Source organism: Canis aureus, chromosome 32 (genome assembly GCF_053574225.1).
Source record: "Canis aureus isolate CA01 chromosome 32, VMU_Caureus_v.1.0, whole genome shotgun sequence".
Classification (NCBI taxonomy): Eukaryota; Metazoa; Chordata; class Mammalia; order Carnivora; family Canidae; genus Canis; species Canis aureus.
In genome coordinates this window covers 15802240-15827011 of record NC_135642.1, presented here as the reverse complement: position 1 = coordinate 15827011, position 24772 = coordinate 15802240, and the positions used below count along the sequence as shown (strand labels likewise).

General features: G+C 35.4%; 1 protein-coding gene across 5 annotated transcripts in view; it reads right to left on the bottom strand.

Moving 5' to 3' along the window:
- GOLM2 (golgi membrane protein 2) overlaps positions 1 to 24772 on the bottom strand; it is a 100813-nt gene that overhangs the window by 13915 nt on the left and 62126 nt on the right. For 4 of the 5 annotated variants that reach the window (XM_077880902.1, XM_077880903.1, XM_077880901.1 and 1 more), the window contains 2 exons: positions 21661 to 21759; positions 19862 to 20032 (listed from right to left, as the gene is read on the bottom strand). In XM_077880902.1, coding sequence (XP_077737028.1) covers positions 19862 to 20032; positions 21661 to 21759 — 270 coding nt within the window. Of the gene's footprint in view, positions 1 to 10273; positions 10905 to 19861; positions 20033 to 21660; positions 21760 to 24772 lie in introns of those variants that run through there. The other variant, XM_077880905.1, reaches the window with a different exon arrangement.

The following is a 24772-nucleotide window of genomic DNA, read 5'->3' as shown; positions in this document are numbered from 1 at the left end:
TCAATCACAGGTTTCAACTTCTCAACTATTATATGAAAAACAGGCTTATGTTTTTCTAGTCATTCTTTTAATATATTATCACTATTATAAACAACATGAATCAATCTGAGTTGATCATAATAACTCAAGAGAGAAAGAGAAGGAAAGTTTATTCTAAAACTTTCCTATAGAATAAAAGGAAAGTTTATTCTAAAACTTTTCCTCTAGAAAAAGAGGCAACTTCTTTTTCTAGCCTTCATACTCCTGGTATCCATTTGTACCATTCATTTGGAAATCAACATACTCGAATAACTCTTACATTATTCAATTTAACACCTACAGTTTTGACTTCTTCAAGTATCCCTAAGGGTCCAAAGCATGTGATAACTTATCATCTGTTGAGACATGAGTTAGAGTTGTAAATGCTGGAATGGTGAGGTGTGCAAATTATGACAGAAATGTTACTGTAGGCTTTCCCCACAAAGCAATGTAGAGGGAAAACTACTGACTGGCTTTAGAATGGCTTACTTTGGTTTCATTAAGAGGCTCATTACGGGACAAAAAGACCATACTTATTTTACATCTCCAGGTATAGGACCTGCATGTAGTAGATACAGGAAGTAAATCTATGGACTTACAGAAGGTAAAGAGAAACCAGGAAATGAAAGCAACACGGTAGCTGGAAATTACATCTAACGGCATCTGAACAATCTGACAATCATCACCCAGACCCCCATTTCCAATGCAGAGGTTCAACTGCTCTTTCCTCTTCTTTACTTTATCCACAGGCCACATTTTTGTTATTTTTTAAGACTAATTCTATGAGGGGGAGAAGAAGAAAAGGGAAACACAATTTGATTTGCATCAAGGTCAAATACTGTTTACCTTTTGCTTTTATCCTCCACCAATCCTACTGGACTAGTCTTAGAAACATTATAAAATAAAGGGGTCTGAGGTGGGAAGTATTTTGCTAATTTTTGAGTAACATTAGGCACACGTCACGTATTTATGACAAGTACATTAATCTTATTATGCACATTAAATAACTGAATGCTCCATTTCAACTTCAGTATTCATTTTTTCAACTTCAGTATTCAAATATTCTTTAAGTCAGAATAAACAAGGCTATAATGTAATTGATTAACAAATTCTTACATGCCAAATATGATTGCCTTTCTGAATTCATGTCATGAAAAAAAGTCATCTCAAAATAATATTGTAGCATATTGAAGAATGGAGCAAACAATTTCTTCAAATATTTGAGAAAAAAATTTTTTTTAAAAGTAAGCTTGCCACCCAACATGGGGCTTTAACTCACAACTCTAAGATTAACAATCCCATGCTTTTTTTTTTTTTTAAGATTTTATTTATTTGAGATAGCAAGCAAGCATGCATGAGCTGGGTGGGGGGCAGGGAGAGATGTAGAAGCAGGCTCTCCACTGAGCAGGGAACCCAATGTGGGGCTTGATCCCAGGACCGTGGGCTCAAGACCTGAGCCAAAGGCAGATGTTCAACCCATTGAGCCGTCCAGGTGCCCCAGATGTCCCATGTTCTACCGACTAAATGGGCCAGGCACATTTATAAAAGTTTGTTTTGTTTTGTCTTGTTTTACATTTTTCTTTATAAAGTAGCACTATGATCCATACTTTACAAAAGTTTGACAGATTTTTCTATTTATTAAATATTTTCAGGTATACAGAAAAGTGTGGAGAACATCCATGTTTCTCCATCATCCAGAACTTTGTCTAATTAAATTTTTTGCCATATTTGTCTTAGAACTTTTAAGATTTTACTTATTTATTTGAGAGAGGGAGGGAGAACGCACACAAGCAGGAGGGAAAAAGGGAGAAGTCGATTCCCTGCTGAACAGGAAGCCCAACATGGGGCTCGATCCCAGGACCATGACCTGAACCCAAAGCAGACGTTTAACCAACTGAGCCACCGAGGTGCCCTGTTTTAGAACTTTTCATAAAGAAAACATTACAGATATAAAGTTTCCTAGTACCTCTCCCTAGCATTCTCCTCCTATCCCCAAATAGGTCAAACATCCCCATGAAACTTTATGTATTCATTAATAAATAATATTGATGGGATACCTGGGTGGCTCAGTGGTTTAGCGCATTGCCTTCGGCCCAAGGTGTGACCCTGGAGTCCTGGGATCAAGTCCTGCATTGGAACCACATGGAGCCTGCTTCTCCCTCTGCCTATGTCTCTGCCTCTCTCTCTGTGTCTCTCATGAATAAATAAATAAATCTTTTAAAAAAATAATATTGATTCATAAACTTTAAATATATCACAAATGGGCAGGAAAGAGTTAACTTGGCATGCCTGGTTTGCTCAAACCCTGTACATTCCAAAGAAAGGTTTGTCTTCAGGACTGGTGGTTGGCTGGAAGCTGGCCGTAACTTCTGAGCCTATGGAATGTTCTGCCTGATAAGTATTTTTGTATGCCTGAGGCCTTGGGCCATGCTATACTAGGATGATTAGATAAGTTTATTCTAACAAAGCAATTATTGTTTATATTTGGTTTTGCTAGGTGAAGGGTGGGAAGGCTAGAGTCTGAGTAACTGAGTAGCTCAGTCACGAGGCCATTGCATGACATGTGGGCACTACATGACTGACCCCCAAGAAAAACTCAAGGATCAAGTAAGTTTTCTAGGTTGACAACATTCACACATCTTGTCACATGTTTGCTTGGAGGATTAAGAAAATCTCCATGCAACTCCAATGGGAGAGGATACCTGGAAGCTCGCCATGTGCTTTCTCCTGGATCTTGGCCCATGAGCCCTTTCCATTTGCTGATTCCAATCTCTGTCCTTTCACTGTACTAAACCACAACTGTGAGTATAACTCTTCTGTGTCCTGTGAGCCCCTCTAGTGAATTATCACATGTAAGGGTGATCTTGGGACTTCCAGCACATTATGCTTTTGAGATTTATCCAGTTGATAAATGTGGCTTTGTTCACTCATATGAACTCCTATATATAATTCCATTGTATGTATATGGTACATATGCCATGATTTATCCATTTTTTTAAAGATTTTATTTATTTATAGAGATAGAGATAGAGAGAGAGAGAGAGAGAGAGAGAGAGAGAGAGGCAGAGACACAGGCAGAGGGAGAAGCAGGCATCATACAGAGAGCCTGACATGGGACTCGATCCAGGGTCTCCAGGATCACGCCCTGGGCTGCAGGCGGAGCTAAACCGCTGCGCCACTGGGGCTGCCCCAGATATATCCATTCTTATATTGATGAACATTTGTTTCCAATTTTCAATGTAATACACAATGAATATTCTTGTACAGGTCTCCTAATACATATGAAAATGTTTTTAAGTACATATAAGGTGCTAAGTTGTAGGGCATGTGCATCTTCTCATTCTTATGATTGATCTTCTGATTAACAAAAGTTCTTAATTTTAATAAAGTCCAATTTATCACTTTTAAAATTCATGGTTAGCTTCTTGGGGGAGAGGAGATTAACCTGGTTGAAGAAATCTTTGCTTATTCCAGGTCATTTAGATATATTTTGTTTCTTCTAGAGGTTTTATTGGCTTTAAATTTTAAATCTGCAATCTATCTTGAATTTAATTGAGTGTACTGTGGACATAGGAGAGCCAAGGTTAATATTTTTCATCTGGCTACTCAATGGACCCAGTACTACTTATTGAAAAGTCTATCCTTTTTTCCATTGCATTATATTATCAGCTTTGTCATAAATCAAGTGACCATATATATGTGGTTAATTTCTGTATTCTCCAATCTGTTGGAGAATTCTGTCTATTCTTGTCCCAATACCATATTGTCTTGATTACTTCATCAATAAGATTTTTTTTTTAAACTTTAGTTACTTAATCATGAGAGACACAGAGAGAGAGGCAGAGACAGGTAAAGGGAGAAACATGATCTCTGTAAGGAGCCCCAAGTGGGACAGGATCCAGGACCCTGGGATCACACCCTGAACTAAAGGCAGACACTCAACTAAGCCACCCAGACATCCCTCACTAATAAAGATTTATAAAAATCTTGATGTCTGATAGAAGTCACTAAGTTTCATTCTTCTTATAGATTATCTTGGCTATTCTTAGTCTTTTGCATTACCCTACATATTTCAGAATCATTTTATTTCCGCCAAATTCCATCCAGTTACCACCAAAAAGAAAAAAAATCTGCTGGGATAACGAACGGAATAGTATTGAAATTCTAGATCAATCAGAGAAGAACGGACATTTTTAAAAACACTGAGCCTTCCAATCTATCAACATGGATTTTTTTTTTTATTATTTTTTAAAATAAGAATGTATTTTATTTTTTTTATGATTTTTAAAAAGATTTATTTATTTATTCAGAGAGAGAGAGAGAGAGAGACAGAGACACAGGCAGAGGGAGAAGCAGGCTCTATGTAGGGAGCCTGACATGGGACTCGATCCCCGGTCTCCAGGATCACACCCTGGACTGTAGGCGGCACTGAATCGCTGTGTCACTGGGGCTGCCCTCAACATGGATTTAGTTATATATCATCTGTCAATAATATTTTGTAGCTTATATAAGTTCTTATGATGATTATTTTGTTAGATTTCTTTTCAAGAATCTGATGTATTTCATGCTATTAAAGATAGTTTTCTGGGGTGCCTGGCTGGCTCAGCCAGTGGAACATGCAACTCTTGATCTTGGAGTTGTGAATTTGGGCCCCATGTTGTATGTAGAGATTATTTAAAATAAAAATCTTAAAAAAATAAAAAAATAAAATAAAAATCTTTAAAAAAAGTAGTTCTTTTTAAAAATTTCACTTGATATGTTTTTGCTGATATATACAATTAATTTTTTTTCTATTAGCCTTCTAATAACTTTGCTAAATATTTATTTAACATTTACTTTAATAGTTTGTAGATTGTTTGGAGTTTTCCACATATAAAATTATACCTGCAAATAATATCAATTAATCAGTTTTATTTCTTCCTTTGTAATCCCCATACTGTTTATTTCCTTTTTTGTACTTTGTATCATTGATTACACCTACAGTGAAAAGTTGAAAAGAAGTGATGATAGTGGTTATCTTAGGCTTCATGATTTCAAAGGGAAATTTTTTGATAGTTTCCCATTAAGTGATGTTTGTTATAAGATTTTTGTATATACTCTATCAAATTAGGGAAACTACTGGCTAGCTCTAGTTTGCTTACAATTGTTGTTTATCACAAATATATGTTGAATTTTTTTTGTTTTTAATATTTTATTTACTTATTCATGAGAGACACACACAGAGAAAGACAGAGACACAGGCAGAGGGAGAAGCAGGCTCCATACAGAGAGCCCCATGTGGGACTCGATTCTAGGACTCTGGGATCATGCCCTGAACCAAAGGCAGACACTCAATCACTGAGCCACCCAGGTGTCCCACGTTCAATTTCTTCAAATGCTTTCTTTGCACCTATGAGAAGCAACTACTCGATTTGTCTCATATGTTTTGTTAATATGGTGAATTATATAGACTGCTTTTTAAATATTACATATTTAATATGTAATATTAATTACATATTAATATTACACATCTCTCTCTGTCTCTCATGAATAAATAAAAATCTTTTTTTTTAAAAAGTAAGGATCTGTATACACTTGAATGAACTTGATAATTTTTGCTTCAAAATTTCTAGTTTTGATGAATTTTAAGTTTTGATAGAAGTATATTAAAATCTTTCACATTAGTTTTTTTCTTTTAAGATTTTATTTATTCACTCATGAGAGACACAGAGAAAGAGGCAGAGACATAGGCAGAGGGAGAAGCAGTCTCCCTGCGGGGAGCCTGATGTGGGACTCGATCCCAGGACCCTGGGATCATCACCTGAGCCAAAAGTAGACAAACCACTGAGCCACCCAGGTGCCCCTCTTCTTTAAATTTTCTTCTTTCTTTCAAAATTACCTTCTTTTCTTCTTTTATCAATTGTTTTTTTTAACTTTATTTTATTTTATTTATGATAGTCACACACAGAGAGAGAGAGAGAGAGAGAGAGAGAGAGGCAGAGGGAGAAGCAGGCTCCATGCACCAGAAGCCCGACGTGGGATTCGATCCCGGGTCTCCAGGATCGCACCCTGGGCCAAAGGCAGGCGCTAAACCGCTATGCCACGCAGGGATCCCTCTTCTATCCATTGTTTGTTGGAAGTGGTACCTTGTATTTCTATTTTTTTAGTGATTACCCTTTTTTTAAGTTTTTATTTTTTATTTATTTTTTAGGTAGACTCCCTGCCTGACGTGACACTTGAACTCATGACCCCTGAGATCAAGAGTTACATGCTTTACGAACCAAGCCAGCCAGGTACTCCACCCCCTAATTTTTAAACATACATAATTTAAACATTTTTAAAAACAAAATTACAAAGTATTCGGTATTACTATTTTCTTTCTGAGAGGGACATGAACTTTGTCACTTTACTCTTGAATACTTTCTCTTTTATTATTATTTGCTGTTTTTGCTGTCTTAACACAAAAATAATTTTAAGTCAATAATGAAATTTCATCAATAAGTTTGATTAATTTGAGTTCCCATTTTTTGTAGCTATTACTAGCCCTCTTCAATTTTTTTTTACTAAAGATTAACCTTTATCCTTCTTTCATCAAATGTGTCTTTGAGAGGGAAACTCAGTCTTATGTAACTGAATGTGTCCTGATTTTATCCTCATTAGGTGGTATAACATTTTAACATTCTACGTTGGTAGTTATTTTTCACTCATTACACTGAGGATATTATTCCGTTATCTTCTGTCATTTGACTTGTTTATGAAAAAGTCTACTATCAATATAATTGTCATTCTTTGGAAATAATCTATGCCTTCTGGTATCATTTAAGTTTTTTTCCTTTGTTTTTGGATACCCCTGAAGCTTTTCTACAATGCCTAAAAGCAAAGCAGGCACATTCATCTGAAAATAGTGTCTTTAAAAAAAAAAAAAAAAAAAAAATATATATATATATATATGTTTTTTAAAAATATAAAAAGAAAAAAAAGAAAAAATATATAAATATATATATATTTTTAAAGATTTTATTTATTTATTCATGAGAGACACACACACAGAGAGGCAGAGGCAGAGGGAGAAGCAGGCTCCATGCAGGGAGACCGACGTGGGACTCAATCTGGGTCTCCAGGATCACGCCCTGGGCCAAAGGCGGCACTAAACTGCTGGGCCATCGGGGCTGCCCTAGGTATATACTTCTTAAGATTTTATTTATTTATTCATGAGAGACACAGAGAGAGAGAGAGGCAGAGACAGAGGCAGGGGGAGGAGCAGGCCCCCCACAGGAGCCCGATGTGGGACTCAATCCCGGGGCTCCAGGACCATGCTCTGGGCTGAAAGCAGACACCCAATGACTGTTCAACTACAGAAAATTCTTTTTTTGTTGTTGTTGTTGTTTTTTTGTTTTTTTTTTTTAACTACAGAAAATTCTGAGCTCTTCAACTTCTTCAAAATTATTTTCAAGTATTAATTATCTACCAGTTCCTCCATTCTCTACCCGAAACTGTTATTAGACATATATATATATTCTGCCTTAATATGTCTGTCATATATACATATATTTGTCTCCATATCCATCTCATTGCCATTCCGCTATATCCTTGGTAAATATCTCAGTACAAGCTTCCAAATAACTTATTTTAGTCAATTATTTTCATGGTCTAGCATCTCATAGACTGATTTTTATTTCAGTGACTGTATTTTTCATTTCTAAAATGTATAACTGGTTTTTATATTTACCTGTTTTTGCTTTCTCTCTGCCTGTTTCTTCTTAATCTCTTCTTTTTTTGAGTAAGTTATCTCTTCATTTACCACTTTGAGCATCCTTAAACTTAGTTTTTAGCAGACTGTTAGATAAAATTCTTTTCACATTCCAGTTGTTGATATGGTGGCTATGTCCCTTAGCACTAATATTTTTCAGACATTTTAGAGTTTTGGTTTGCTCACCCATTTTCCATGTATTTGAGGTATTTATGCTTTTTCTCTTTTTCCCTCTCTGTGTCAACCCATATTATTAAGTTTAAAGACATTTTCACCCAGTTTCCTAGTTGAGAATGAGATTTATAATCACATTTCAGAGTTTCTATTCCATGATGCTATTGGAGATAGCAAAGATTTGGTATAAAACCAATAGTGGTGTGGTATCATACACCATGGTCACAAGGTGCATCTGCAAGTTTCTATCTCTATAAGTCTTCAGATTGCTAAATACTATAGTCCTTGAGAGCAGCCAGCAACAGCTTTATTTTCTGTTTCCTTTGCCAGGTGAGATGGGGCAATAACTAAGTCCTGGCTTTAAACAATAAGCATGGCTCCTATTTTATTGTTGAGCCAACTTCCTGGAAACTTACATTTCCAGACCTGAGAATCATAGGTTCAATCATTCAGTTCCTTTCATCATCTAGTATTTTTGATTCTCTCTTTTTTTTTTTTTTTTAGTATTTTTGTTTCTTGAAAGACCACAAAAATGTTAGCATTGTTTTGAGATTATCAGTACCTTTTTAGTTCTCTTTTTTATATATTTTGTCTATCACATGTATATATATGTATATACTCTCAGATACTCTAGCTTGTCTCTCCAGTATTGTTCAGGAGAATCATTAACCTTGGTTAAGTAAACAAACACCTGCTGCTACTGAAGCATACTATACAGAAAAAACTCATATGAAAGGCAGCTTCATCATTGCCTATTGTTTCAAATAGCTGTCTTTGCAACTTTCAGTATGAAGCTAATATTTGAAAAGAACTGTTCTCTCTACTCAAGGCATCTAAATATACAGAGTTATGTTGCTCCTACTGGCAAAGAGGTAGGATTTACATGAATTTTCAGTTTCAACTACTTTGGAGGATGTCTCACTCCCTCCTTGAAATATGCCTCCAGGATACTTTGAAATATCACCTAAACTCTATTCTGTGTTATAATATAGCCTACATTCTACATTTTAAATTAAACCAACCCAAATAGATCTTCCAGATATAATGAAACATGCCAACAAATTATCTAGCCATTTCCATATGACGTGGCAATACAAAATTTAATTTATAAAAATATATCAATAAAAATATGATATGCTAACATAAAAAAAATACTAAATTTAAAGCTGCCCAAAAATTGTGGTGATTGTTGTATAAAATCTAAGATTGTTCCTCCTATATCCAGTCAGGAAAAATTATAGCTATAAATGCATAACGTTCCACCTCACAGGTATTCAATAAAAGTTTATTTAAATGAATATATGAGTAAGAAAAAGAAATGTGAAGATTTAAGTATCTAAAACTTAAAAGTTAAAAAGTTTAATACCTAAAAACTTAGAAATTAAAGTGATAAACCACCAGTAGCAAAGAATAAAATAAGACAGATTAGAAATTAAACAGTGGCAGGGGCACCTGGGTGCTTCAGTTGGTTGAGTGTCTGACTCTTGATTTTGGCCCAGGTCATATCAGGGTCATGAAATTGGGCCCTGCTATAAGCTTAGGCTCTGCACTCAGTGGGGAGTCTACTTGAGATTCTCTCTTTCTTCCTCTGCTCCTCGTCCTTTACTCTCATGTTATTTCCCTCTAAAATAAATAAATAAATCTTAAAAAAAAAAAAAAAGAAATTAAACAGTGACAAAATCAATAGCTGGGTTTTTGAAAACTAGAAAAATTTAAAAAAACCTGATAAATGGGCAGCCCCGGTGACCCAGTGGTTTAGTGCCGCCTTCAGCCTGGGGTGTGATCCTGGAGACCCAGGATTGAATCCCTTGTCGGGCTCCCTGCATGGAGCCTGCTTCTCTCTCTGCCTGTGTCTCTGCCTCTCTCTCTCTCTGTGTCTGCCATGAATAAATAAATAAGTAAAATCTTAAAAAATAAATAAATAAAACATTTTTAAAAACCTGATAAACTACAATTTAAAAAAGAGTGACTATATAAGTTTTAGGCCTAAGAATTTTAGAATAAATTAAAAGTAGGGAAGTTCTCATAAGCATATATTAATATAATTTATGACCAAGTTATTTTATGTGACTATCTACAGAAATAAAAAATTCTTTTTTTTTTATTTATTTTATTTTATTTTATTTTATTTTATTTATTTATTCATAGAGATGCAGAGAGAGAGAGAGGCAGAGACACAGGCAGAGGGAGAAGCAGGCTCCATGCTGAGAGCCTGACGTGGGATTCGATCCAGGGTCTCCAGAATCACGCCCTGGGCTGCAGGCGGCGCTAAACCACTGCGCCACCGGGGCTGCCCAGAAATAAAAAATTCTTATTTGATACAGTAAGTTTAACAAATATTTAACAAATGCCTACTATGTAGATGAAACCTCTTGCCCCCAAGAAGTTACCACTTTATTTTATTTTTTTTTTGAAGTTACCACTTTAATACAGAAGGCAAGTAAATGAACAGTTACAGAATTCAGGACATACTATCCAACATTGCTGGTTCTTTAATGTTTTGTTTTTCAGATTTAAGGAAACCCTTTTCTCTTCTCTCTTAAGAGATCTATAACTTTTTTTTTTTCATTTTTTTAAGCGATCTATAATTAAAGCAACTTGATAAAATATGCCTTTGTGAATAAATATGAAACAATTTCTTTTTCTCTCTACATGATCCCTCTAGAATTCAGTAATCTTATATTCATGTAATATAGTTATTTGGGTAAGTTCAGTAAGAAATCTGTTCTCTTGGTATTAGGACACTTGGAAACTTTGGGTATATTACCAAGAATCTGACTAAATGTCATACTTGTGAATGATGCATAAAATCCAATATGACCAGACAGCTTTACAAATCTAAGGTTGACTATAAGGAGTCAATATTTATAAAGCACCCCCTTAGAAAGACCAGCTTGTATCAGGGGTACAGGTTTCCCAGCCTTGTAAGTGAATCACAAAGGTCAGTTCCTGGCAGGCTCAGGAAGCTCAGGATCTTGGGAACCTGGAGAAGAGAGGAATTCAAATAGGTCTACAGGTATTGCAGGCAAAGTCTGATGGCCAGTCCTTGGGCTTGGCTTCCTAACCTCCAGAGGCTTTTAAAATTAGAATCTGAGGGGGCAGCCTGGGTGGCTCAGTGGTTTAGCGCCACCTTCAGTCCAGGGTGTGATCCTGGAGTCCCAGGATAGAGTCCCACATCGTGCTTCCTGCATGGAGTCTGTTTCTCCCTCTGCCTGTGTCTCTACCTCTCTCTCTCTCATGTCTCTCACGAATAAACAAATAAAATCTTTAAAAAAAAAAAAATTAGAATCTGAGATTCCTTATGAAAAGTTCCAGCAAACAAACTCAGAAGACCTCTGTGGGCAATCATTACTCCTGCTGCACTCATTATGTAAATAATCGGATATATAATAAATTATATCACATAATAATATATAATTATATATAACATAATATATAATTATAATATAAAATTATAATGTATTAATATATTAATTTACTTTATATATAATATAATTATAATTATATAATTATAATATATAATTATACATGATATATAATTATATATCATATTATATATATATATTTATTTATTCATGAGAGACACAGAAAGAGAGGCAGAGAGATAAGCAGAGGGAGAAGTAGGCTCCCTAAAGGGAGCCTGATGTGGGACTCGATCCCCTAGATCCCAGAACCCCGGGATCATACCCTGAGCCAAAAGCATCTAGATGCTCAACAACTGAGCCACCCAGGTGTCCCAATCAGACCAATTTTAATGAGACTAGCCTTATTTTGCAAACAAATTAATCTTACTTCGATTATCTTTGATAGAAATGGTGGTGACTATAGAGAAAAAAATCATGCTTCAACAAAAAAACTATAGCAAACCCTTGTAGGTATTAAATTCTAGTCCTATTCATTGTCTTTAAGATTTTGTTACCTACTAGGGTGCCTGGGTGGCTGAGTCGTTTATGTGTCTGACTTCAGCTCAGGTCATGATCCCAGGGTCCTGGGATCAAGCCCTGCATTGGGCTTCCTGCTTGGTTGGGAATCTTCTTGTCCCTATCCCTCCACCCTTCCCCCTGCTCGGGCTCTCTCTCTCTCTCTCATAAATAAAATCTTAAAAAAAAAAAAAAAAAAAAGATTTTGTTAACTACTTGCTAACCAGACTGCATCCTGAATCCTTGTTGTTTCCCCCAGTATCTAGCTATAACTCTTCAAATTAAAGTGTCTAATTTTTCTCCCACCTTCTGATTTTGAATTACTAAAAATTAAAACTGTCCTTTTCCCAAGTCCTGCAAACTGAAGCTGGACAATTTGATGTAAACTTCAGAGAAATCACCAAAATGGTTATGTATGGACAAATTTTGTGCCTTCCTATGTGAGCCACTTAGAAAATTCAACAAATCACCTGATGACATTGCCAGAGACATTCAAAGTGTAAACTATGAAAATCTGTCGTATTTCCAGTGCCTTGTCCATATTGCATCTGAAGATGCTTAAGTCCAACATCTAGAAAAATCTTAATTGACTGACTCCTGGGCTAAAAAACTGGTTCCAACCACTAACCGTTGTTTCTCTTTTGTTTCCCTAGACACTCAGGATAGTCTACCAACTCAGTTTCTGGAATGTTATATTTCTTGAGGTTTCAAATGGGGGAATGACAGAGTTCAGAACACGCTTCCCCCAAATACAATGCCTTGGCATATTAAATATTTTAAGCTGGGCAGCCCGGGGGGCTCAGCCAGCGGTTTAGTGCGGTTTAGTGCAGCCTTCAGCCCAGGGCCTGATCCTGGAGACCTAGGATCGAATCCCACGTCAGGTTCCCAGCATGGAGCCTGCTTCTCCCTCTGCCTGTGTCTCTGCCTCTCTCTCTCTCTGAGTGACTATCATAAATAAATAAATTAATTAATTAAAAAAAAAAAGGAATTTCCTAGGTGAGGAGAGCCACAAAGGTGTCTTTTGTTATGCTGATAAGGTTAGTGTTGGAAGGAAGCTAAGGTTGGAAACCAGTTGCCAAGACAACCATGTGATTAGAGGGTGGGAACTTTTAGTCCCACACTCTCAACCTTTTAGGAGAGGGGAGGAAGGCTGGAAGCTGATTCAATCACAAATGGCAACGACTTCACCAATCACACCTACGTGATGAAGCCTTCCACAAAAACCCAAAAGGACAGGGATCAGAATGCTTCTGGGCTGGTGAGCTTTGGGGAGAGTGATGCACTTGGAAAGGGCATGGAAACTCCACACTGTCTCCCTATACCTTCCAATACCTCTCTTCTATCTGGATGTTCCAGAGTTCTATCCTTTCAGAACAAGGCTGTTATCTAGTAATTAAAATAGAGTTCTGTGAGCCACTCTAGCAAATTAAGCAAATTCAAGGAAGGGATTGTTGGAACCTCAGATCTACCATCCATCCCTTGGTCAGAAGCACAGACAACAATCTGGACTTTTGAATGGTATCTGAAGTGGAGGAGAGGAGAGCAATCTTGTATGACTGAGACCGTAATCTCTGAGATCTGAGGCTATCTTGCAGTAGATACTGTCAGAATTGAGTTGAATTGTAGGACACCTAGGGTGGTGTCTGAGAATTGGTTGGTCATGTGGGAAAAACCCATACACATCAGAACTGGTATCAAAATTGTTACATTATGGTAGGGAGAAGGACAAGAATTGGAAAAAATGGAAATTCTAAAGATAGGTTAAAAATAGTGCAACAATTTAATGTGCATATGTGTAAAAACAGAAAAGAAAGAGAAAAAGAAGAAAAACAAAGGATAAAAATTCTGGGACAGATGGTTATCAGGATAAAGAGAAACTGGGACGCCTGGGTGGCTTAGTGGTTAAGCATCTGCCTTTGACTCAGGGCCTGATCCCAGGGTTGGGGATCAAGTCCCACATCAGGCTCCTGCAGAGAGCCTGCTTCTTCCTCTGCCTGTGTCTCTGCCTCTCTCTCCGTCTCTCATGAATAAATAAATAAAATCTTTTTTTAAAAAAAAAGGATAGAGAAAAATTAATTTGGATCACTGTAAATTCCAAAGAAGTCAAATAATCTGTTAGGGGGAAAAATAAATGAAAACTGAGTAGCAGCCCATTTAAGCTCAGATAAAGAACAGATGATTTTAAAAAATGAAGGTTCTCATTAGAATGAAGATGGATATGCCTGAATATATACAAATAAAAATTCAATGCATCAAAAATCAGCTAAGTTGCAGGATACAAGATCAACAAACAAAAATCAGCATAACTGGAGAAATGTGGAGAAAGAACCTTTGTGCACTGTTGGTAGAAATGTAAATTGTATACAGCCACCATGGAAAAGTTCCTCAAAAAAATTAAAACTAGAACTGTCATATTATCCAACAATCCCACTTACAGTATTTGTCTAAAGAAAATGAAAACATTAACTCCGAAAGATATATGCACTCCAATGTTCACTACAGCATTATTTACATTACTCAAGAGATGGAGGGGCACCTGGGTGGCTCAGTGGGTTAAGCTTCCAACTCTTGATTTCAGCTCAGGTCATGATCTCAGGGTCGTGAGATTGAGCCCCATGTTGGGCTCTGTGCTTAGTGAGGAGTCTGCTTGTCCTTCTACCACCTCTGCTCCTCCCCCTGATCACATGCTCTCTAAAATAAATAAATAAAATCTTAAAAAAAAAGAGAGAGAAAGATGGAAACAACCTAAGTGTCCATCAATGGATAAGTAAAGAAGTTGTGTGGCATATATATTCAATGGAATATTATTCAACCATAAAAAGAAGGATATCTTGCCATTTGCGATAATATAGGTGGAACTTGAGGGCATTATATTAAGTGAAATAAGTCAGAGAAAGATAAATACCATATGATTTCTTTTACACATTTTTTTAAAAAGAAAAAAAAACACCACAAACTTATAGATACAGTGGGCAGATTGACAGTTCCTAGAGGTGGAGGTAGGGATGGGAGAAATGGGTAAAGGAGGTAAAAATGTTTAAACAAAACAAAACAAAACAAAAATGCAGCTGATGTAAAACAGGCACAGAAATTCTGAATCATATTCAAAGTATTGACTTTGTGTGTATATACATATATACACGTTTATATATGCTGATGTAAAATATACATATAATATATACAAAACACTGATGCACAGCTATTATTTCTACAAAAATGAAAATATTCTAAATTTTTAAGATGAAACAAATATTACATATTTTTTAGAAATTTGTATAAAAATTAGAACTTCAAAAGCCCAGGAAAAAATCAGTCATATTTCTGTGCATTAGCAACAAACAATCTGAAAAGGAAATTAAGAAAAGAGTTTACAATAACATCAAAAAGAATAAAATGCTTAAAAATAAATTTAATAACCAAGGAGGCACAAGACTTGTACACTATAAAATACTGCTGAAAGAAATTAAAGATATTCTGAATAAGTGGAAAGACACCCATTTTCATGGACTGGGAACTTACTATTGTTCAGATGACAATATTCCTCAAAGTAATCTACAGATTCAATGTAATTAAAATCCCAATTGCCTTGGAGTACCTGGTTAGCTCAGTTACTAGAGCATGTGATTCCTGATCTCAGGGTAATGAGTTCATGTACCACATTATGTGTAGAGCTTGCTTAATTAAAAAAAAAAAAAAAAAGCCACTGTCTTTTTAGTAGTAATGACAAGCAGATCCTAAGAGTCATATGGAATTGTAAGATATCACAAATAATCAAAATAATTTTATAAAGAAAAACAAAGTTGGAGAACTCATACTTCCTAATTTCAAAACTTACTACGAAGTTATAATAATCAAAACAGTGTGGTAGTGGCATCTGGAAAAGAATTGAGAGTCTAGAATAAACCCATCTAATTAATTTTCAACAGGGATTCCAAAACTGTTTGATGGAGAATAAAGAGTCTCTTCATCAAAGAGTATGGGACAACTAATACCTGCATACAGAAGAATGAAGCGGATTTTGACCTCAATATATATAAAAATTAGATTAAAAAATAATATAAGAAATAGATCAAACCCTGCATATAAGAGGCAAAACTATAAAACTTTTAGAAGAAAACACAGGGGGAATCTTTATAAGATTTAATTATGCAAAGGTTTCTCAGATATGACAATAAAAGCATGAACAACAAAACAAGAGATAAACTGGACTTCATCAAAATGAAAAAACTTAGTGCATCAAAGGACACCATCAAAGAGTAAAAAGATAACTCACTGAATGGGCAAAAATAATTGCCCATTGCCAATACAAAAATTGCCAATTTTTGTAATTGCCAATACAAAAATTATGTATCTGATGAGAGTCTAGTACCCAAAATATATAAAAGAATGTTTGAAATTCAACAACAAACAACCCAATTTAAAAATGGGCAAAGGACTTGAAGACATTTCTCCAATGAGGATTATACAAATGGCCAATGAATACATAAAAAGATGCTCAATGTCATTAGTAATAGGGATATGCAAATGAAAATCACAGTGAGGAGCACTTGTCTGGCTCAGACAGTGGAGCATGTAACTCTTGATCTCACGGTTGTAAGTTAGAGCCCCATGATGGGGGTAGAGATTACTTAAAAATAAAACCTAAGAAAAAAAAAGGACATCACAATGAGATACCACTTCACACCCAATAGGATGGCAACAGTGAAAAATAAAACAAAAAACCCCAGAAAGTATTAATTGTTGGCAAGGATATAGAAAAATAACTGTCATGCACTTCTGGTAAGACTGTAAAATGAAAAAAAAAAAAAAGAAAGAAAAAAAAAGACTGTAAAATGGCACAGTCACTGTGGAAAATAATTTGGCAGTTCCTTTATAAAGCTAAGCACAGAATTACCACACAGCCCAGCAATTCCATATTTTAGATATATACTTGAAAGAATCGAAAACAAGAGTTCAACAAAAACTTGTAAATGAATGTTCATACAGCACTATTCATGACAGACAAAAAGTGGAAACAATTCAAATTCAAATAAATGGATAACAAAATGTACTCATACAACTGAATATTATTTAGCCATAAAAAACACTGCACAGACTGAACCTTGACAACATCATGCTAAGTAAAAGCAGCCACACACAAAAAGCCATATATTGTGATTTCACTTATATGAAAGATTCAGAATAGGTGACTCCATCAAGTCAGAAAGCAGATTAGTCCTTGACAGGGACTGTGGGTAGGAGAGAACTGGAATGGCTGCTTAATGGATACAGGGTTTTCTTTTGCAGTGATGAAAATGTTCTAGAACTAGACAGTTGTGATTATCACCCAACATTACAAATGTAGTAAATGCCACAAAATATACTCTCTTTGGTGAATTTTATGTGCATTTTGCCACAATTTAAAAATTATTTTTATTTAAAAAATTCTTGCATGATAAACTATACTTCTCATGTCAGGAAAGGCAATGGAGTAAAACTGTGGTAAAAGTAACTTATAAAAGGTTAATATCTAAATTATCTATAAAGATTTGACACAAAGATATATGCTCAATCTCCAAAGTTATCAGGCGAAGTGGTCAAAAGTGACACACAGGGCAGCCTGGGTGGCTCAACCTGGAGACCCAGGATGGAGTCCCATGTCAGGCTCCCTGCATGGAGCCTACTTCTCCCTCTGCCTGTGTCTCTGTTTCTCTCTCTCTCTCTCTCTGTGTCTCTCATGAATAAATAAATAAAATCTTTAAAAAAAAGTGACACAGATTATATAACAAGAAATAATTACTATAAAATTCTTCACATAAAAATGGAGAGGCCACCAGAAAGTAAAGGCTTATTGAAACATCTTTAAGGAATCATTATATCCTAAATGCATTATAAAAGAGTTAAAAAGCAAATGTGGCCAGGCCATAGGGAAATAAATAAGTTTAAAATCTCAGTGACATTGTGAAACTGTTCTAGAGAATAAACTGACAATGCATAATGAGGTATAAAGCTTGTCAAATACTTTGACCTAGTAATTTCAGTTGGGGGACTACTTTTAAAGGAACACACTCAAAGTAGGAGAAGCAGGAAATAATGTGAAAATAAGATATTCATAGCCATGACAACTAATATGAGAACATATGAAATAATCAACAAAAGAGGAGAGCTGAATGAACTTTTATTATTGCTTAAACACAGGAATATTTGCATGTGTCTATATATGTGTGTATAAGTCTATTTAATATAACAACTGTGTAACTATTTGATAGGTTAAAATGTATGTGAAGATAATTCCAATGTAAATCACAAAACAGTGCTCCCATTGATTTTAGCTCTATATATACAGTGAAAAGAATTTGGAGTAAGAGTTTAAAACTCAATAGGCTCTTTTAATGAGTCGTAGAAAATAATAATTCCCCGGCAATTATTTTCCAATCACATTCTTTATCCAAAGATCAGTTAAAAAAAACAACAGGTATGGCAACAATAAAAAGTTTTATAGGATAAACTATTAAGTTTAGAAGAAAGTCTTAAATGAGTTAAGATACTGAATTAAGGTATTTTGTTTTGCCCTTACTACAAACCTCTTTTTGTTGAGATAAAAGTTTTCAGGCCAATTCCTTAACAAAATTTTGAGAAAAAAATTTTTTCACTGTATTTTTTTAAGATTTATTTATTTCAGAGGGAGGGAGAGAGAAGCAGACATCCACCAGGCTGCCTGACATGAGGCTCGATCTCATGACCCTGAGATCATGACCTGAGCAGAAATCAATAGTCAGACGCTTAACCAACTGAACCACCAAGGTGCCATTCACTGTATTTAAACATTAGGGGCACTTGGCTGGCTCAATTGAAAAGCATCCATTTCTTGATTTCAGGATTGTTAGTTCAAGCCCTACATTGGGTATAGAGAATACTTAAAAAATAAAAATAAAATAATAAATAAATAATAATAAAAATAAAAAATAAAAAAATAAAAAAACATTAGCCACATTTGTTTAATAAAAATGTTTTTCATATGACACTTCATTCAGTCAACATAGATGATACGCTTTAAAATATCAAAGAAGGAAAAGTCAGTTAAATGTATGCAAAGTATATATTCATATAGATGAAGAAATATGAACTGTCAAAAGACCAATAAAAATACCCTGAATAGATTTAAAAATGCAATATTGTGCAGTCCTCACCATACAAGGAACCTGTGCACAAATAACTGCCTGAAGACTGCTCTGAACAATTGTTGCCATAGAAGCCATTATAAAAAGCAAACAAAGGCAAACTGTGGCTTTTAGATATTCTATCTGTTCAGAAGTTGAAGGGAAAAACCTTGAAAAGTAGAAGCAATGAAGAGTATAGTTTAAGGAAACTGACCTAGGAGACACTATCCTGTCCAAATTCTCTCTACTACCAGAATTTTTTCCTATACTTCCTAAGAATCTGCCAATTAGAGTTACACAGATTAGCAGCTATTGTCCACTTATCAAAATTGGTACCTCTGAAACAATTAAGCAGTGATACTTTATTACACAGTACTACTAATTTGTTCAATTTCTTTTACTTCTCTCCCAATTCCTAAATGAAACAAATTGTAACTGGAGGGAATAGTAAAGGAAGGTGCATTAAACCTTCTACTATGGCAGTCTCCTCAGGTCTATATATCTCCCAGAATCCATTTTTCAAAACTATCTATCTTCTTGTCCTAATCAAAGTTTTCATTCATTAGTCTAACAAAATATATCTTTTCTCATTTCTCTAAAAATTTTTACAATCATAAGAATAGCATTTTTTAAAAAATCAACTCACCTGAAGTTTATTATTTAATAGTGGAGAACATGAGAAGCTTTCTAACGTCTTCTTTAAAATATTTCTACCCATTTAGAACCTGCTTTCCTTTTAATTTTACCACCATCATACTTTCTCTTTATATGCATATAACTTTACATTTATTAGACATTATAATAATGAAGACCTTAATTGAGCCTTGTAAACATATTATATTTAAAGCTTTTCAGCATAACATTTGTCAACTGATTCTTACTTTGCTTCAATTTATGGAAATCACCGACTCTATCCTTGGTAGCCTGCTTTAGTATATCTGCTTGAATTCTGGGTACACTCTCCAAGTTTGGACCTGGAATTAAACGCTGAAGAGGATTGGAAGGGTTCTGCTTTGAAGTCCCAGGGTTTCCATTGTGGTGTCCATGAGAATCTATAGCATAAGAACATCAAATTAAGGTTACATTTTGCCGAAGAATTTCGCAAGACCTGCATTAGGAAAAAGGTTAAGACACCCTGTTGTTTGATATTGAGTAGTCAGGTAGCTTTTGGGCGGTGGGGGGCCTTACTCTAATTTCTTTAATCAAATCTTATAGCCAATGTGATTTTAGCTGTGTGAAGTTTACTAATTATTTCTAGGTAAGTATCCCTACTAACTATAAAACCACCCACCAAAGAGATATACAGTAGAAACCTAAAGATTTAAGTGGCATTGAGACTTGTATCTTTTGTTCCCTTCAAACTCTGTATTGCCGTCAGAAATCTCTAGTCTCCAAGTCATTATCATCTACACAGTGACTCACAACTGTTAATTTTTTTTTGTATATTTACTTATTTTTAAGTAATCTCTATACCCAATGAGGGGCTCAAACTCATGACCCTGAGATCAGGAGTCACATGCTCTATTCACTAAGCATCTCATATTAAATCTTGATTATTTCTCTCTCTCTCTTTTAAAGATTTTAAGTAATCATTATACCCAATGTGGGATTCAAACTCATGACCTCGAGATCAAAAACTGTAGGCTCTACTGACTGAGCCAGCCAGGCACCCCATGTTAACTCTTGAGTCTTTCTTATTGGTCACCCCTGGAGAGAACTTTCCTTTTCCCCCACTCCCCTTTCTTCCTCATCAAAACCTTGATTTAGATCTTTATTATAATTAATTTAATTTTTTAAAAAAATTTATTTATTCATGAGAAACAGAGAGACAGAGAAGTAGAGACACAGACAGAGGGAGAAGCAGGTTCAACGCAGGGAGCCCAACGTGGGACTCGACCCAGGGTCTCCAGGATCAAGCCCTGGGCTGAAGGCAGCGCTAAACCACTGAGCTACCCAGGCTGCCCATATAATTAATTTTAATCATATAAATTCTCATTTTAGGGGAACATTTCTATAAAATCAAATGTATATTCAGTAGATAATAAACAGATGCATTTATAGGTATGGAGTAGGGAGTGAATACAGATAAATGTAGTAGTTAATAGAAGGCCTCTGTGAGATAAATTTCAACACATTTTGAAAAGCGTAAATACATATAGACTGTCAAAGATTAAAGGGAATACAATCCAGAGTGGCAGAACAAATAATTCTTCTGCTCTAGACAAAGTGCATTTTTATTTTTATTTTATTTTTAAAAAGATTTTATTTATTTATTCATGAGCAACACAGAGAGAGAAAGAGAGAGAGAGAGAGAGAGAGGCAGAGACACAGGCAGAGGGAGAAGCAGGCTCCACTCAGGGAGCCCGATGTAGGACTCGATCCTGGGTGTCCAGGATCACACCCTGGGCTGCAGGCGGCACTAAACCGCTGCGCCACCAGGGCTGCCCAACAAAGTGCATTTTTATTTTATTTTTTTTTATTTATTTATTTTTTTCAAAGTGCATTTTTAAATGACAATTTCTCCCTGAACTTTGATCAATCATCAGGAAATATATAACATTAACTAGAAAAATGAATGCCACTTCACTATGCTACTCAATGACATGTTTTATTCACTATATAACAATACATGACCAGTAAATTGGTTTTCAAATGGAATTTTAAAAACAAGACTTCATACCTGGAACCATATTTGCGGAGAGAGGTTGTCCTGTTGGAATATGGGAGATTGCCTGATGGCTTTCATATTGAGATACAGAAATAGAGGGTTTCTTTAAAGCTAAAAGAAAAAAGAGATCCATATTATTCCCATCAATATTATGATTTCTGAAAACCAACCATCATGAATTTTTTTGCACCGCACTAATCCTATAATGCTTATTTTAATTTTGTTATCTTTATAGTTGGTATATTAACTAATTAATTTATGGTTACTAAGTGATACATTGCACTATCCATCACAGATTTTGGTGACCAGTAAATCTGACCAGGATATAAAATAGTTGAAACTCTATGTTTTGTACACCACTATATCCCTAACACCTAGAATAAGTGACACATAACAAAAGCTCAACTAAGATTTGATGAATGAATAAATGAATCTCTTCAGATACAAGATCTTTTTCTATTGAAAGTGTAGGTAAAAATTGACATTTACAGATTAGGTGAAGCAATGAGAACATGCTACTCTAAGTTGCTCACATTTTAAATAAAAAACTAAATATGACTGATGAAACAAGTTGTATTTTATTTTTGAAGAGGGAAATTTTCTCTTTTGTAAAAGAGCTTTATTTACAAAGATGTACATACTTCCAGTGGGGGCTTTATTCTCCTTAAGAAATGAAGTAAATGGAGAAGTATCATTTTCCACTCACTACCACTAACTCTGTTTCCTTGGGCAGCTTAGCAAGATAGGCAGAGAGCAAAGAAGGAAATTAGAGAGAAAGAAAACAGATAAGGATAAAAAAAAAAATAGAGAGCCCATCTGTAAGATTGGATTAGTGGCACATTTTATTCTTCTAAAACTTTGGTGGTAGAGATAAAGTGTTCCTATTTCATCAAATTCTTCCTGGGCACAGAGGAATATCAGCCTTCCCTACAGTTAGGGACCCTAAGACTAGGTTCTGACTCTGAGGATATAAGTGAAACTGAATTTGCCACTTCCAGGTATGGCGATAAAATCTACACAAATCACCTAACAATCTCTCTTCCCTCTCCTGCCACAACTTACGATGCTACATACAAAGATGATGATAATCAAGTAACGAAAGAGACACTGCTTGGAGGAGAGCTACAAGAGAATCATCTAACCTGCATCAGACTGTAAAATGAACAATAAATAAATCTTTCTTGTTTTAAGTCACTGAAATTGGGGGTTTGTTAATATAATGTAGCCCCTCATCAATTTCTCTTTCTTCCTTTCTCTTTCTCTCTTTTCCTCTCTCAGAGGGACAGAGGGAAAGGGAGAGAGAGACTCTTAAGTGGGCTCTACAGACTTTTAAGTCAAGCTCAGCACGGAACCTGATGCAGAGCTCAATTTCATGACCTTGAGATCATGACCTGAACCAAAATCAAGAGTTGGATGCCTAATAAACTGAGCCACCCACGCACCCCACAGCCTAATGAATTTTAACTAGTATATTTGGGTTATTTTATAATCTTGAAAGTTTATTTCTTTTTTTTGAAAGTTTATTTCAATGATTGTGTTTTATTTATTTTTACATAGATTTCTTTTTTTTTTTTACATAGATTTCTAAATTTAAGGACCCAAGGAGTTTAAAATTCACTCTAAGAAAGCAACCTACTCAAATTTACAGAAAGTTGAGGTTTTCTATCTCACTATATTCTCATTACCCTGTTCCTATTTCTAGCTTCAATGTCCAACACCCACTTCTGCACATAAGACAGCTAAATAAAAATCAGCTAACATCTTAAAAGAGCAATACTTGCTGGGTTTAATTAATACAATTTTGATTTGCTAACAGACTCTGAGGACACTAAGCATCTGGTAGATAAATTTGGAAAGAGAAGTCAGTCACAATCTACAAATCTGTTAATCACTATTGGACCACAGCTAGCTCTGGCACACTCAAATCAGAAGACAAGAAACAGAATCTCCACAACTAAGCAAGAAGTAATTATAAATGTCCTTAGCTTTGTAGAATAATGCCTCCTGCTCAAGAACAAGGTGACTATTTAAAGGCAAAGCTATGACTTAAGTGAAAAAAAATGCTGGATCAAAAAGAGCCCCTGTAAAACATCCAGAGGAATTTAGAACTGATAGAGTATAAAGAGAGTAGTAGTAATATGGAGACCATACAAGTTTGATATGAATAATATATGTTCCTGGAGAAAACTCAGAAAAAGCAAAAAGCACAAAGAAGTTTAAAACTAACTATATAATTCGGTACACCTGGGTGGCTCAGCAGTTGAACATCTGCCTTCCACTCAGGGTGTGATCCCAGGGTCCAGTGATCAAGTCCTGAATCGGGTTCCCTGTGAGGAGTCTGCTTCTCCTTCTGCCTATGTTTCTGTCTCTCATGAATAAATCAATAAAATCTTAAAAAAAAAATAACTATACTTCTATCACGTACAGGTAACCAGCCTTCTTGAAATTATCATTTCAAGACTACCTTTCTAATGTTCTGTGGGGTTTTTTTCCTGTATGTTAAACTATACACTTTATTTTTTTTAAATGTTTAATTTATTCATGAGAGACACACACATACACACAGAGGTAGAGACACAGGCAGAGGGAGAAGTAGGCTACATGCAGGAAGGCAGACGTGGGACTTGATCCCGTGTCTCCAGAATCATACTGTGGGCTGAAGGCAGGCACTAAACCGCTGAGCCACCAAGGCTACCCAGACTATATACTGCCCAGAAGTAGAATCCTATCATACATACTATCTTACAATCTGATCTTTATTTAATATGTTATACCATTTTTCTTTGTCATCTCATTTTCCTCTACAACATTCCCAAATAGTAATGCTAACCAAAACTTCCAATTTAATGCTCACTATACATCAACTAAACAAATAATTTAAAAACACAATGCATGGGATGCCTGGATAGCTCAGTAGCTGAACATCTGCCTTTGGCTCAGGGCTGATCTTGGAGTTCCAGGATCAAGTCCCACATCGGGCTCCCTGCATGGAGCCTGCTTCTCCCTCTGCCTATATCTCTATGTCTCTCGTGAATAAATAAATAAAATCTTTAGGAAAATAAATAAATAAAATAAAAAATTAAAAAACAAAACAAAATAAAAACACAATCCAAAAAACTTCCAA